Source organism: Amblyomma maculatum, chromosome 11, assembly GCF_055883805.1.
Source record: "Amblyomma maculatum isolate TAMU_Amacu chromosome 11, ASM5588380v1, whole genome shotgun sequence".
NCBI classification, from domain to species: Eukaryota; Metazoa; Arthropoda; class Arachnida; order Ixodida; family Ixodidae; genus Amblyomma; species Amblyomma maculatum.
The window spans coordinates 29,386,378-29,399,985 of NC_139354.1; the positions used below are offsets into that span (position 1 = coordinate 29,386,378).

General features: G+C 44.9%; 1 protein-coding gene across 1 annotated transcript in view; it reads right to left on the reverse strand.

Moving 5' to 3' along the window:
* ple (tyrosine hydroxylase ple) overlaps positions 1-12,025 on the reverse strand; it is a 30,218-nt gene extending 18,193 nt beyond the window's left edge. The window contains exons 1-3 of the mRNA XM_084583375.1: positions 11,960-12,025; positions 2,649-2,762; positions 1,434-1,538 (exon numbers count right to left, since the gene is read on the reverse strand). Coding sequence (XP_084439501.1) covers positions 1,434-1,538; positions 2,649-2,762; positions 11,960-12,025 — 285 coding nt within the window. The remainder of the gene's footprint in view (positions 1-1,433; positions 1,539-2,648; positions 2,763-11,959) is intronic.
* Positions 12,026-13,608: the final 1,583 nt, after the last annotated feature.

Sequence of the window (13,608 nt, forward strand, 5' to 3'; positions counted from 1 at the left end):
TGGAAACCATTGAGCTCCGCCTCAGCAGCACATCGAACTCGCCTCTGATTGTATTGGTCCAGCGACCAGAAGACCAATGCGTGTTCCTGATTTCCAGAACAAATTTATCTGACCTATAATGATACCCAGTTACTGCTCTTGAACCCTCAAAAAAAAGTAAAACGGGTTAAATCTCTCCCGGGATAATTATTACCAAGGCCTAAAAGATCGTAGACAAAAATAAATACAATAACAAAACCATGTCATGTGTACAGGACGTTCCGTGAAATTGTAAAAGAGCACAAAAGTATTCGAAAAATTGTTTCAAGAGTTCACTTTTTCTGTCAGCATCGCGAGACTTGAACAAGCTGCAAGAGCTATTAGGGAGGGGTGAAAATCCAGAAATGTTTCCATTCGCTACTGTATTTCCATAACTGGGACTCGTTCCAATATGCTCTGTCTCAACGCGCACTGTCACGCTGCGCTGTTTTATGCCGTCTTCTTTTCTGAGGCTAGTATTTATAGCACCAAACATATCTAGGCTCGATATATGGATGAAGGAATGGTGAATAAATATTAAACAAATGATCGCTGACTATCGTGCAAGTGCCTGAAACATTCTGAGAATAAAGTGTCATTAAAAGAAAGACAAGGACGCGGTAGCGGACGAGCGAAATCACTTTTTGGTTCCCAGAACCGGATCGAGGCAACGGAAGCACTCTTGCAGAAGCCGGCGCAAATAGAACGTTCAGCTCCAAATTTCCGATTATCTCACCCGTATACGCTCGCTGAGCTATGCAGAACAAGGATTGTACGCTAGCCTGAGCCGGTTAGGTTCTACAGACCAATATCGAGCAGAACGTTTTTGAAGCCCTGGCACTTCACATAACCGAGCCTGAGAAAGCTATTGATGATGGCACGAATGGATGGTCGTTCTCTAATTCTTCCCAAAAACCACTTTACGCTATGTCGGATCATTCACATTCTGATTACTTCCCTACATGGGTCCGACGTTCATAGGCCAATCTTCGGCCGACAAGCCATAAAACGAGTCATATATATGCATGAGTAAACACACATGACGTCATCACGTTCAACTTGCATAGAATTCGTAGCGACATCCGATATTTTTGTGGTTTTATCGGGGATGCTCCTCACTTCTGGAAATCAGCAAACTCATAATGCATAGGTTTTCCGACATCTTCTGCATAGCCCAGCGCTAGCTCAGGTATTTTGCCCGTCACGTGACTCCTGCGGAGCGCGGATAATGCTCCCAATATTGGTACTACGTTGAAGATGTCCAGTTCCTACACAGGGCCAGTGAATTTCCAACACACTTCCAATATTGAGCAAATTGTCTGTGCTCTCTAGACTTTTACGCGGCGCATTTGAAAGTGTAGGCCAGTGTCGGCCAAAGGGCAGCGGGAATGTTTTAGAACGAGAGTCCAACATACCTCGACCTCTTTGAGTATGGCGGCCAAGCCCTGGACACCCTTCTTGAGGCCGAAAACAACGCTGATGACGGCGTCTTCACCGCTGACGCCAACCACTGACAGCATCTGCACACACACTCCGGCCGAGCGGACATGGTCCGTGAAATTCCGGGCCGCGAACACTAGCCTCCTGCGCACTGCTATTCTCACGTCTCCCTGTGTTTCGGGACAGCATTCAAAAGAACCAACCCACAGTGTTTGAAATGGCTGGAATTCCCACTGACTGGGATTGCTGGCTACATGGGGATGCATGGACTATATAGAGTCCCCTCTGTAACGGGTTGATGCCTACATACGCGGTTTGTTCTCCTTAATAATTACATTCTTTGTTGTATTACTCTCTTCTTTATTTTGCTGCGTTATAACCTTGTTTTTATTCCACTCATTTCTGTAACGTCCCCCGGGGCCTTGAAGGTATTGTAATAAATAATATTTTAACCGATATGTCGCTAATACTAATAAATACTGTACTTCTATTTACACAAAGGTTCTGTGAACATTCACGTTCAATCATGTTTCAAAGCAGAACTTGTAGTCAATGGTCGTCTGCTTGTTACTAAATTCCTGCGTTCTTTGTCCCTCACATTTCGGTTTCCCATTTGTAATAACTAAACTGTGCTGTTCCCGAAGTTCTAGCATTAACCTCCGGTGACAGTCTGTGTGTCAAACCAAATCAAATCGTTTATTTTTCACCAGGTGCTTGCTGGTTGGAGCGCATGGACTAAAAGCTGCTCGAGGCACCTTAACGTGGCCCAAGTAACCATTACAAAAAAAAAAAATGGAAACAAGGCAGAGCATGGCGAGCGTGAAAACACTTCGATCAAACAGAGCAACGAAAACCGACGAGTTTACACGTGTGCTACACAGGCGTTCAAAGACCAAGATATACAGCATATAAAACAGATTACAAATAAAAGATTCCAAATACATAACAGCTGATACTACTTGAAAAAGCAGACACTTGTCAGTCCACCCAGATCCTGGATCTCGTTACTCATTTCCCTCAATAGAATTATATCGGCACCATCCCCAAGATATTTCATATCTACACTGTTTTCATCGAGTGCACAGCCTAAAATAAAAGTCCGTCTAATTCCTATTCCTCCTTCTCCTCCTTCCGTGCTCTGCAGTCGTACTGACCTCAGCATGATGACGTCAAAAAACCGAGGTACTCACATCCTCCAAGATGGCGTCCTCGTCCTGTGAGCGCAGCTTTTGGGCCTCTCGACGCTTCTGCGTCTCGAACTTGGCATCATCCAGGAGCGACCGACGCCGCGACGGATAGCCATGCTGCAACGAATGCCATCGCAGAGGAAACACGGTCAACGTAAGGCGCCCTTCCCGTAGAGTCTTACCGGTGTTACCGCCATCACATACGTAGAACGACTTACCACGCTTACTTCCTTTAAAGTCCCTGTTTTTGGAGCATCAGATGGGGGATAAAGCATTTATGCACTCTCTTGCAATACATATGCGCAGAGTACAACTCCATTCATTTTTCTTCGTTTTGAAAATCGGTATTTTTGGAGCATTTAAACATTTCCCCACCATATTCTCAACGTCAACACTGAAAATCACTCTGTGCTCACCGTCCTGACGTGAATGGTTATAAGTCTAGCCTCCTGAGATCCGCGTCAAAAACTATGACGACGCGCTGCCTACTTGCGAAGCCATGCGGTAGTGGTAACATTAGTATTTTGATATTGCGTTTTTCTCTGTTCACAACTTTTGTTTTCATTTCTGTGAAAACAGCCTTTCCTGTATTTCGATTTTGATAATCAATACATGCCAACCTGAAGTTGTTCAAAGCTACGCTCTATACATTCCCACAAGAAATGAGATCACATTAGAGCAAGGCGTAGCTCCTCAATTTTAATTAATACACGTACACCAAAAGGTCTTGTAGTATTTGAAGTAAAAAAAAAAAAAGGTTATAGAAGAATAGCGGTGAAGATACTGAAAGTAGTTTTAAGAATACACTAACATAACCAGCTGCGAAGATGCAACCGAAACACGGTGAATGTACCATCGCATTTAAAGTCGCCAAAGTATCTGACTAGTGGAATTCTAGTGGAAATTAAGAAGAAGAAATGGGCATGGGCAGGGCATGTAGTGCGAAGAGAGGATAACCGATGGCCGCTTAGGGTAACAAACTGGATTCCAAGGGAAGGAAAGCGTAGCAGGAGGCGGCAGAAATTTAGGTGGGCAGATGAGGTTAAGAATTTCGCAAGGGTCAAGTGGATGCAGCTAGCACAGAGCCGGGTTAATTGGAGAAATATGGGAGAGGCCTTCGACCTGCAGTGGGTATAGTCAGGCGGATGATGATGATGATGATGAAAGTATATGACTGCACTGTAAACAGTCAGACTAGTCATCATGCTCCAGCCGCACGATCTTTTATATAATTTGGTAGATTTTTCAACTTTATAGTTTCGAGAAATGCGAATAATATTCGACAACAATTTACAGGGCGGTCTGTTCTGGCTGCTGAGTTTAACGCCGCGAGATTCAATACACGTCATGAAGGTCGCATTTTAGTGGAGGGGAAAAGAAAGAAATCATCTGTGTGCTGTGCGATTTCAAAGAAAGTTACCCTGAAAAGCGGTACAAGTGTCGCCATAGCCGATAATCTGAGTGCCTCCTTGGCCCACATGCAGAAATGGTGGCTCTTAGTGCAGTGATCTGGTTACCCACGTACCTACCAAACCAAACGAACAGTTACCTGCAGCTGTGCGAAAAAAAGAAAGGTAATCGGAAAAGCAATATTCTTTTCATCATTTATTTTCAATATTTTCTGTCTCTGCTGCGCGTGCTACGAACTGGTCACTGCTCCAAGTCTCGTACGCTCCTCGTCTAGTTATGTACGCCGACGATTACCAGAGGTATGGTTACTAGTCCCGGAGGTGGCTGCTGAAAATGGGAGAAGGGGCTGTATCTTGCAATCCATGTAATATTTTTACGATTTCTTCAAAAATAAAATTGGGTTCACTATGACTTCGCTATGTAAAATATCTCGCTTGGATGGTGAAATCGCCCTACTTCTTCCTTTTTAAATCATCCCCTGAAAATTACACACCTTTACTGCGGGTGAGCCGCGGCCATTTTTATTTCTCTCAATTCGCGAAGCTTCAAGCTTTGTACCTTTCGAGGTGCGAGCGTGAACACATATGCAATGGACTGTATCTTCTTTTTGTTTTTGCGAACAGAGTAACACTGTAAGCAATTTTCAGAAAGTCGGGGGATTATATACCGGCCAAGATGAAAGTTAGAAGCAGGCCTAGAGGCACTTTTTGACCTATAGAAGGGGGGGGGGGGGGGGGGGGGGGGGTTGCTTTTCAGTGACGGATCAAAATGTCGCTATGAAAAAGAGCTCCCAAATGTTGACCTTGGCACCAACGTATCGGGGTCCGCACTTTGCAACGGCCAAGAGAAGACTAGCTCGCAGAAGCGTAACCTTATTCGGATCTCTCCGGAAGTGAGCACAAAGGGGATCCCCCTTGGCGGATGAGTCTTTGTTCCCGCGCCCCAGCTTATTGTGGCGCCGGGGCTAAGCAGCTGCCCCATCCAGCCAGATTTCACGCTTCCCCGCAGCGAAGCGGGGCCGCGGCACTTGTTGCCGTCTTCTCGTCGAAATTGATGCTACGCGGAAGAAGGGACGTCTATTGGCCCCTGTACGCCAAGTGATAAGCGATGCTGAGCCAGATTCCACCAAAAGAATAAAATAAAACAAAAATATAGAGACGCGAAGGATACGCAAAACAAATTTAAACATATGAATTTTTAAAACGGAAGTAAAAGGCAACAAGACGTAGGAACATTAGGTTCACTTTTTTAGGGCTGGTAAAAAAAAAAAAAAATTAACTCACAGGACTAGTAAGTATATATAAATCGTAATATATTGAAACCTATTTGTTCTCTTTTTTTTATTGCGCAAGTATACCCTTCGGCATAAGGGTCTAAATATATTGATGCAGGCCTGTGACAACAATGAATGCCAACAGCTCTAGCCTCTCGGTGGTGTGAATCTATTTGTGGCGGGGAGCATATGTTACTTTTACATGTCTTCGTTACCAGTAAAATGGGAGCTATAATTAAATCCGTTTACCAAGCAAGACGCTTGTACAATGCATATCAAATAAGCCCAGGAGAGGACACAGGCAAAAGCATTGTGTCGTCTCAAGTGACTGACAGTCAGCGAAACTTATGCGGTAAAGATGAGTGTATATCACTTTTTATGTCCAGATAACAGCTATCTAGCCAAGCTGTGGAATAAAGTTTCAGTCTGTTGCCATCGTATGAAAAAATAACAAGCACAAATGGTTCTAGGCGAACACGCTGTTTCAAAGCTCCGAACCCCAGCACGCAGCGTGTTGGCTTCCTTGCATAAGTACCCTACTTGTGGTGAAGCAAGCTTTACAAAAACACCACTCGCGTGCATTGTTTGGGTCGAGTATCCTCAAAGTTGCAAATTAAGGTCCCTTCAATGATTATGTCCAAGACGTTATAAGCGTATATTATTGCTCTTACGGCATACCTTCCGTCACACTGATCTATATGGGACAGCAGGTGTCAATGATTGGTTCCAATCTCCGCTTGCACATTTGACCATCGTGCGTGTCGCCGTGTAGGAAGGTTGAGGAAGGTTAATGAAGTTTAAACTTTCATCATCATCATCAGCCTGACTATACCCACTGCAGGGCGAATGCCTCCCCCATATTTCTCCAATTAACCCGGTTCTGTGCTAGCTGCGTCCACTTGACCCCTTTATTTGTATGTATAAAATATATATAGTTTTTGCCCTCGAGGGCTCCTAAATGTCCAGCAGCCCTTTAACTTCCACTTCACGTCTGCATTTGATAAACTTTTGCTCATAGCCGGCAACCATAACTCGACTGTATCTGCTGCACTGCTTTTGCGGATAATCGCTGCAGTCAATTGAACTTGGGACATTGACACGTATTTTCATTATTACTTCCTGAAATATTAGAATTTCTGTTCCCATACGTGCACCAATGGCGATTCGGGACTCCCACTTTAAGCCTAATACGTCATAAAGTTGCAACGGCGATATTTCGTTACCCAAACTAATGTGAATTAAAAGCTTCCCAGTTGTGCAGCTGATTAAGTGCCGCGTGCAAACTAATTGTACGTGGTAAACTACGTTGACGAGGAGGCTAAATCGCGGAAATCTTTCAAATTGGATAGTAATGGCACGTTTGCGTTAATCGACCTTCTTGTAACTTCGGGCTGTACATCGACTGTTATTTTAGATGGCTACGGAGTGACTTCGTTTTTTGTTTGTTTGTTTATTCGCTTGTTTGTTTGTTTTTGCGAAATCAAGACCGCAAATTGATGTAGACCCAAATGAATTAAGTTTAATGGCTAAGTTCTGAGCGAATTTTTTCTTTGCTATGTCTGCTGTGTGTATATGACTCTGAATTAGTTAAACCGTGTAAAATTTGACAAACGCGTAAGCCCGAATGTGGAAACCGGTTGCGCTTGCGGACTTGCGTTCGCGTCTTTAGAGCGATTATACTAAAGTAGTCTACAATCTTAATTTTGCTGGGCTATCGTAAACATTGCAAAGCAACATTCCAGTTTACAGTTCTTGGTAATTTTGCTCTCGCAATGCCATCTCATCTGCTAGGCTTTCGGCTTAGCTCAGTCAAGAGAGAAACTGCCTGAGACAGGCAGCGGTCCTGTGTTCAAACCCCATCTTATGATGATTTTTTTCTTAACTACGAAGTTTCTGTAAAAGCCGTATAGTTCTTCACTGTAGCCGTATGTATTGGTTTGAATGGACGCCAATCTATCTCCCACTCCATCACCCATAACTGAATAGATGCGGTGATACCGAGTCCACAATTCTGTTTTCATAAGTAACGGTGGAAAGTAAATTCTTCAATGTACCAAGCCGCCACAATTTCACAAATTCGTGCTAATTTCGCTATTCCAACGAAACAAAAAAAAATGTGGGTCGTCGAGACACATAAAAGAACATTTCGTACGCATTTTCATGAGCTTCATTTCACGTTGTCTCTTTCTCGCTGCCCCACTGTTTCACCAAAATGGCTACGCTAACGCTCCAGTCTTCGAGCGCATCGTCCCAATGCCTTGCGCTGAAGGAAACGACTCATCCACTATACCATTGGACCAACCTCTCACTCTGGGCAGCAAAATTCTCAGTTCCGAAACTTTCCGACCGCCATTTTCTTCACCAACCCATGCCCGTAGGCAGATCGACCGAATGGGTTGACCGTGAAGGGAGTGCGTGGGTGAAAGTGGCACCACTGCCGGCGACAGCGGGCCGGTGGCGCCGTTCATCTTACTCGGAAGTGGCCCTCCTTCCGGTTACGCTCGGCCGCACACCCCTCGATCCGGTCCCTCTCTTCTTTCTCCCACACTCTGTCGCTTTCTTTCTTTTCTTTTAGCCGACCTTCTTGCGCCCTGCGACAGCGAGGCTAGCTTTTCGGGCCGACATGCCCTGGCCAAAGAGGATACGCGTGAGGTAGGGAAAGGGGGAAGAGGGCCGAAGTGGGAGGGGAAGGGAAACGACCACGCGCGCGCAACAGGTTTCCCTCTGGTTGGCCGCTCCATCATAGCTCGAGGCGCGGCGACTCGCACACAGCGACCTCTCGCGAAGGGGAGTCGCCACGGGAAAGTGGTTAGCACCACTCCTGATACAGCATACGAAGTTCGATTTGCCTCAACCATCGTCTCGTTTCCCACACCTACCGTACCGACAAATCGAGAGAGCAGCTTAGGGTGACTTGTTGCGGCTAACTGATCTACCGCGATTCGGACTACCCTTCATTCGGTACGAGATACATATGTTGTTCATTCGAAAAGTAATGAAGGAGAAACGTTAAAAGAATTTCCTAACGCTAGAGAGGCGTGAGTGACCTTATCGAGAGCACCTTCAGCAATGGTTTCGTCGCAAAACATGCGAGTTGCTCCGGTTTTTCGTCTTCTTTAGACGAAGTACATTTGTCATTAAACGAACACATAGCACTGTGGGGAAGCTGGCTTAACGTTTATGAAAACGAGCCTCTCCAACGGCGAGAAATGCAATCTTGCGATGCATATTTTTAAGCAGTTGTTATGTACTGGCATCCGTTAACAAATACGAATCAGAACTAACAGGGCTTATCCTCAAGGCTCAGTCCATTTGGCACAGCATGGAGTATACTGCCAGCGAAACCAAACGAAGCTTTTTTTTTTTTTTAACTGATCCGGGATCTTAGCCCTGGGATGAAATCACAACGTGAAACTTCAATATAAAAAATATATAAAATACACGACAGACAATAAAGATGGCGGAAAAAACATTAACAATAGGAACGTGCCAGGTTGGAAAAAAAACAGCAAGAACAACCAAACGAATTTTTTCAGTTGTCCACCAAGACCACCTGACTCTCTAAGGCGGCACAGAGCACGCTTCATTTCTTAAAACGTTAACATAAAAATAAATACACTAGTTATACTTGCACATAACGGCTTCTAGTAATATATGCGCTCTCATTAGAACTCATCTAATGTCCTTCGCATCCTGCCTTAGGATGTTGTTGCCTATGACCTGATTAGGCGTCGCTCTTTCCTTGCCGACTTTGAGGCACGACGGTTGAAAGGGAAGCGTTCTTAATCCTTCCGCTTTCACGTTTTCTTCTTTATATCTCTGTTATGCTTAATGAACCCCACCCAGCCAAGCCGGAACTGCGATGAAGCACCAGCAGATATCAATAATTCAGCCGACTGTGCAAGGAACATCGACACGTGCCAGCGAATACCCCTTAATTCTTACCATAGACTCATGCTCTAGGCAAGGCTTATGCACATGGAACACATCGGAATCCTTCCTTGCGCTTTTAAGGCATTGGATGGTGTGACTGTTTTTTATCGAATGCTCTTTATAACGTCGGCCACTTGCAGCCTTTAATTCTGCACAATTGGGTATAATAATTCATCGTTTCTTGATTCAGTGCCTCTTGCTCACTTATGCTGATTTAAATTGCAGCCCTCGCACAAGTCCATATGGTAGATCGCAATAATCGCTACTTCTCAATGTGTAATGGGGGACGTTGTACATCAACTGCTGAAAGAAAGAACCTGGCAGGCATTCAAAGCTCGTTCACTGAGGTGAGAAGCAACTCAGTGGAGCGTACATCGATACATTTGTGAAATCGCTCAGTGTAAAGAAGAGAATACTAAAAAGAAAAAGAGAAGCTGGAGTTTCGCCGCAATGACTGAAAAACACTTGTGCGTGAAATCGACGACCCAAATCGCTTGCACGAAACGTAATTTGAGATTTTACTCGAAACGGGCTATACAAATACTGGCAGCCGTTACATAAAAGCAGTCATATTACTGTTACACACAAGGTGTGCGATACTTGGTTACGTGATTTCCTTACCGCGTTTTTGTTTGTCTACCTCCATATTGTAACGGCATTCCCTGTTGGCATTTTCAAAGCGTCATCATTCATCGCTTTAACGGAGCGCTAAGTTTTTGAAGTGGCACAGCCACCTCCCATGGCCGCCCTCTAGCGAAGAGTCCACCTCAGTCCTGTATATTTTTTCCTTTCTACAACTCCCCTCTGGTTCGCTGTTGAGGCAACTAACGACAGTGTCATCTACAGCTCTGACATCACGGAGCATTTTTTTATTGGTACGACGTCACAGAAGACTGTGTGGCGTCATTAGAGGGCCACAATCAATATAAGAACGTCTCCGACCTATGGCGTGACGCGAATATTCAAATAAAAAGTCGGCGGTGAAGATTACATGAACCAATCGGTCAGCTGAGTTCATGTGTATCGTTCCTAATTTTCGCGATAACGCAAGAGCACTTTATTCCGAACAGATTAAATTTAAACTGGCCAACTTGAAATCTCATGTGCCTGTGCATGCCTTTTAATGGAATGATGCCACCTAATGTTTTCATTCTAGCTATATCTGACTGTCTCCGGCAATTACATTGGCGGCCCACTACCCCATCTCACTTCGACAAAGTGCTTTGCAATCCTCTCATATTGCATACCGCCGTGCACGCTAGTGGCGTTAAATGGCGCCGACACTGGACAGACTTCGCACAAAGCCACTGCTCCTCACTTCAACTCTGTTCCAGCAGTAACGCTTTTAAACCCGCCACAATGCTTTGCTCAGGTTTTAGAAGAGCTAGCCTTAATAAGAAAAAGCTCTGTGACGCAATAACCACATACCTTCTTTATCATATAATGTCATACAAATACCAAAAAAATGACACACGTTTCCATAGCATATAAAAAAATTCATTACAATTTATGATATTGTGGCCATCTGCACTATTTGTGTATAACGCTGTACGATAAATGTTGCTGCATTATACAGCTCTTTTTTTTTTTTTGTAGAAGAGTAAATAATTGGCGCGTTTCGTTGTCAGCAATAGGACCTGACAGTTTTATAACGCCAATTTTGGCAGTAGCATCTCACACCGAGGTCTTAGTTAACACGCATTTTTCACGTGGTCACACTCACTGGCAAAATGAATAAAATATAGAAGCATCTGAGCAGAAACGTCCAATCTTAAATGTCGTTCCTGTATATCTACAGAGGGCCTTCTCTACTGATCCACTATACAGATGTAACTGTACTAGAAAACAAAAAAGGAGGCTGTGGCCTTTTGCGATGACTAAGCGACTGTGTAAGCTATGACATTTCAATGATCCTAACTAATAATGGCTGTGCGCCGCTTCCAGTGAGCGCTGCTAACAGCTATGTACCCCGTTTCAAGAGACGAACGCATCGCAGAGTAGCCGCTTTGTTTTCTTCCTTCTGATGAAGATAGCTCGCATGTTGTATCCACCGGTAAGGAAACGTTACTTGGTTAAAAGGGGCGCGCTGAATCCGTGAGTTCGCACGAAGATGCTTGAGAGGAAAGCTATGCTCACTTTGTTTATTCCTGCTTCGTTGTAAAGGGCTTTGTTACAAAAAAAAAATTACAATACAATTACGATACGCCTTGAACAGACTTCCCCACAACTCTCTATTTTATCATCATTCACAACGGACACATTTTCCCCGCTGCTTGTCCCGGTACGATAGCCTCTCTGATACCAATGTACGCCATTTGCATCTTACCTGAGTTAACTGACGTGAATATGAACGAGGGACAGTTTATTGATCTCATTACTACTACAACTTGCATATGCCACCCTCGGCCACAAAGAGCGATCAAGCAGCCACTGCACGAACTGGAGAGAAAGGGTAGGGACGTATAGTGAAAACGTAAGCCGCGGGGATCCTAAACGCCATCAACATTTCCCTCTTTTTATAAGTTGGTGAGTAAAAGTTGCTCTCTTCTCGGACCACGTTCTTGACGCAAAGAATATTCGTCGAACTCCAGCCTCGACTGCGTTTCTATTTACTTGCCAGACTCGATTTCTATCCGCGCTTGATTCGATCGAGGGAACAGTAAGAGAATTCGAAGAGTCTCCCGTCGACCCCGTTTACCTCGACACTGTAGCTCTTGATGGCGAACCGAGCCCGGCTGGCGGAGGCGAACGTCGGCACAGCCATAGTGGCACAGATGATAGAGCAACAGGTGGTCGCGGACCGCGCCGGAGAACGCGCTTTTATGGGCCGCCAGCCGTGGGGGGGGGGGGGGGGGGGGGGGGGCAAAAGGAGGAGCCTCGCCTCATCGGCCGTTAGCTGCGTCACGTGAGTCCCCCGGCCCAATCAGAGCTCGCTCTCGGTTTTCCCGAAACAGCAGCAGCAGCAGCAGCAACTCAGGAGAACACTCTCCCGCTCAAAGGACACTTTCAAGGCAAGTGCATCCAGCATGCGCCCAACTTCGTCCCTATACGGGCTTGTCCTCGCTTCTCTCTCCCCAAAATCGTAGCCGCGTAAAAAACAGGGCAGGGTTGTGAAATCTAAATCGAGAAGGTGGTGTGTGTTGCAATGGAAGTGGGGAAATTGAGAAGTTTAGGTTCGTCCTGCTCACAGACATGCTACGAGAGTTTTGCCGGGGATATCAAAAATTTTGTTTCGTCCAAAAAGACAGAGGAGGCGAATTTGTAGCAATCTCGACACAGTTTTCTTTCCTTAGGTTTCCACTATGTCAATCTACACAAAGCTCGATCATAATAAGTTGTGATCATAAATAGTCATGAGCTGTCCTGCTCATGACTATTTCTTCTTCTTAATTTCACACAGAGGACATCATCAACTTTCGTTTGTAATAAAACTGAGAGTTGAGCTAGGTAGTGCATCATTTCTTTTTTAAACCCACCGCGCAACAGACCAAGGACAAGCAAGAAGACGGGAACAGCGCTGACTATCAACTGCTTGATTTATTGAAAGAACACGTATATGTAGAGAAGGAGTGGTTTACAGAGTACCTTTTACTTGCGGCAAAGATTACATTGGTCAATCAGGAAGGTGTCTTAACATAAGGCTACGAGAACATGAAAACTCCCTAGACAAAGCCCCGTCATCGAACCTGGCACTACACCACAAGGAGTGTAGCCAAAAACCCCCTTTGCACCCTCCTTGCACTCCTTTGTTCAGAGAAACTACTGTGTTGTACAAACACAGAGAAAAATTAACAAGAGAATTAAAAGAGGCCTATCTCATTCACAAGAATTTAACACGTGCCTAAGCACCCGATCTGTTTTCGTTCATCCCCGCGAAATATCATATCTTGACGAAACTGGTTGAAGTGAATTGTTTTATCTGCGAACATGCGCACTTGGTTGCCAGAGCATTTTTGTACATACACGTGTTCTTCCAATAAATCATGCAGTTGATAGTCAGCGCTTTTCCGTCTTCTCGCTTGTCCTTCGTTTGTTCCGTTTGTACCCTTACATATGCGTCCATCTGCCAACACACCCTATTACCTTCCGGCACATTCTTACAGCCCCAGGTTTCACTTCTTTTTTACAAACATACGAGCTACTGCACCTCAGATATGCGTGTATTGTCATTTTGGAGCATATCGGTTTTTTAATATCTTCCCAGTGTCGATTTTAAGGGCGAAGCAGAGCAGAAAACAGTAAGGGAACGAGAGTGTCATGATGCGGGAGAGAGCGTCGTCTGCTTAGCTTTTCTGCAGCTCGTTTGTTCCTTTTGTACCCTAACCTATGCGGCCATCTGCCAACACA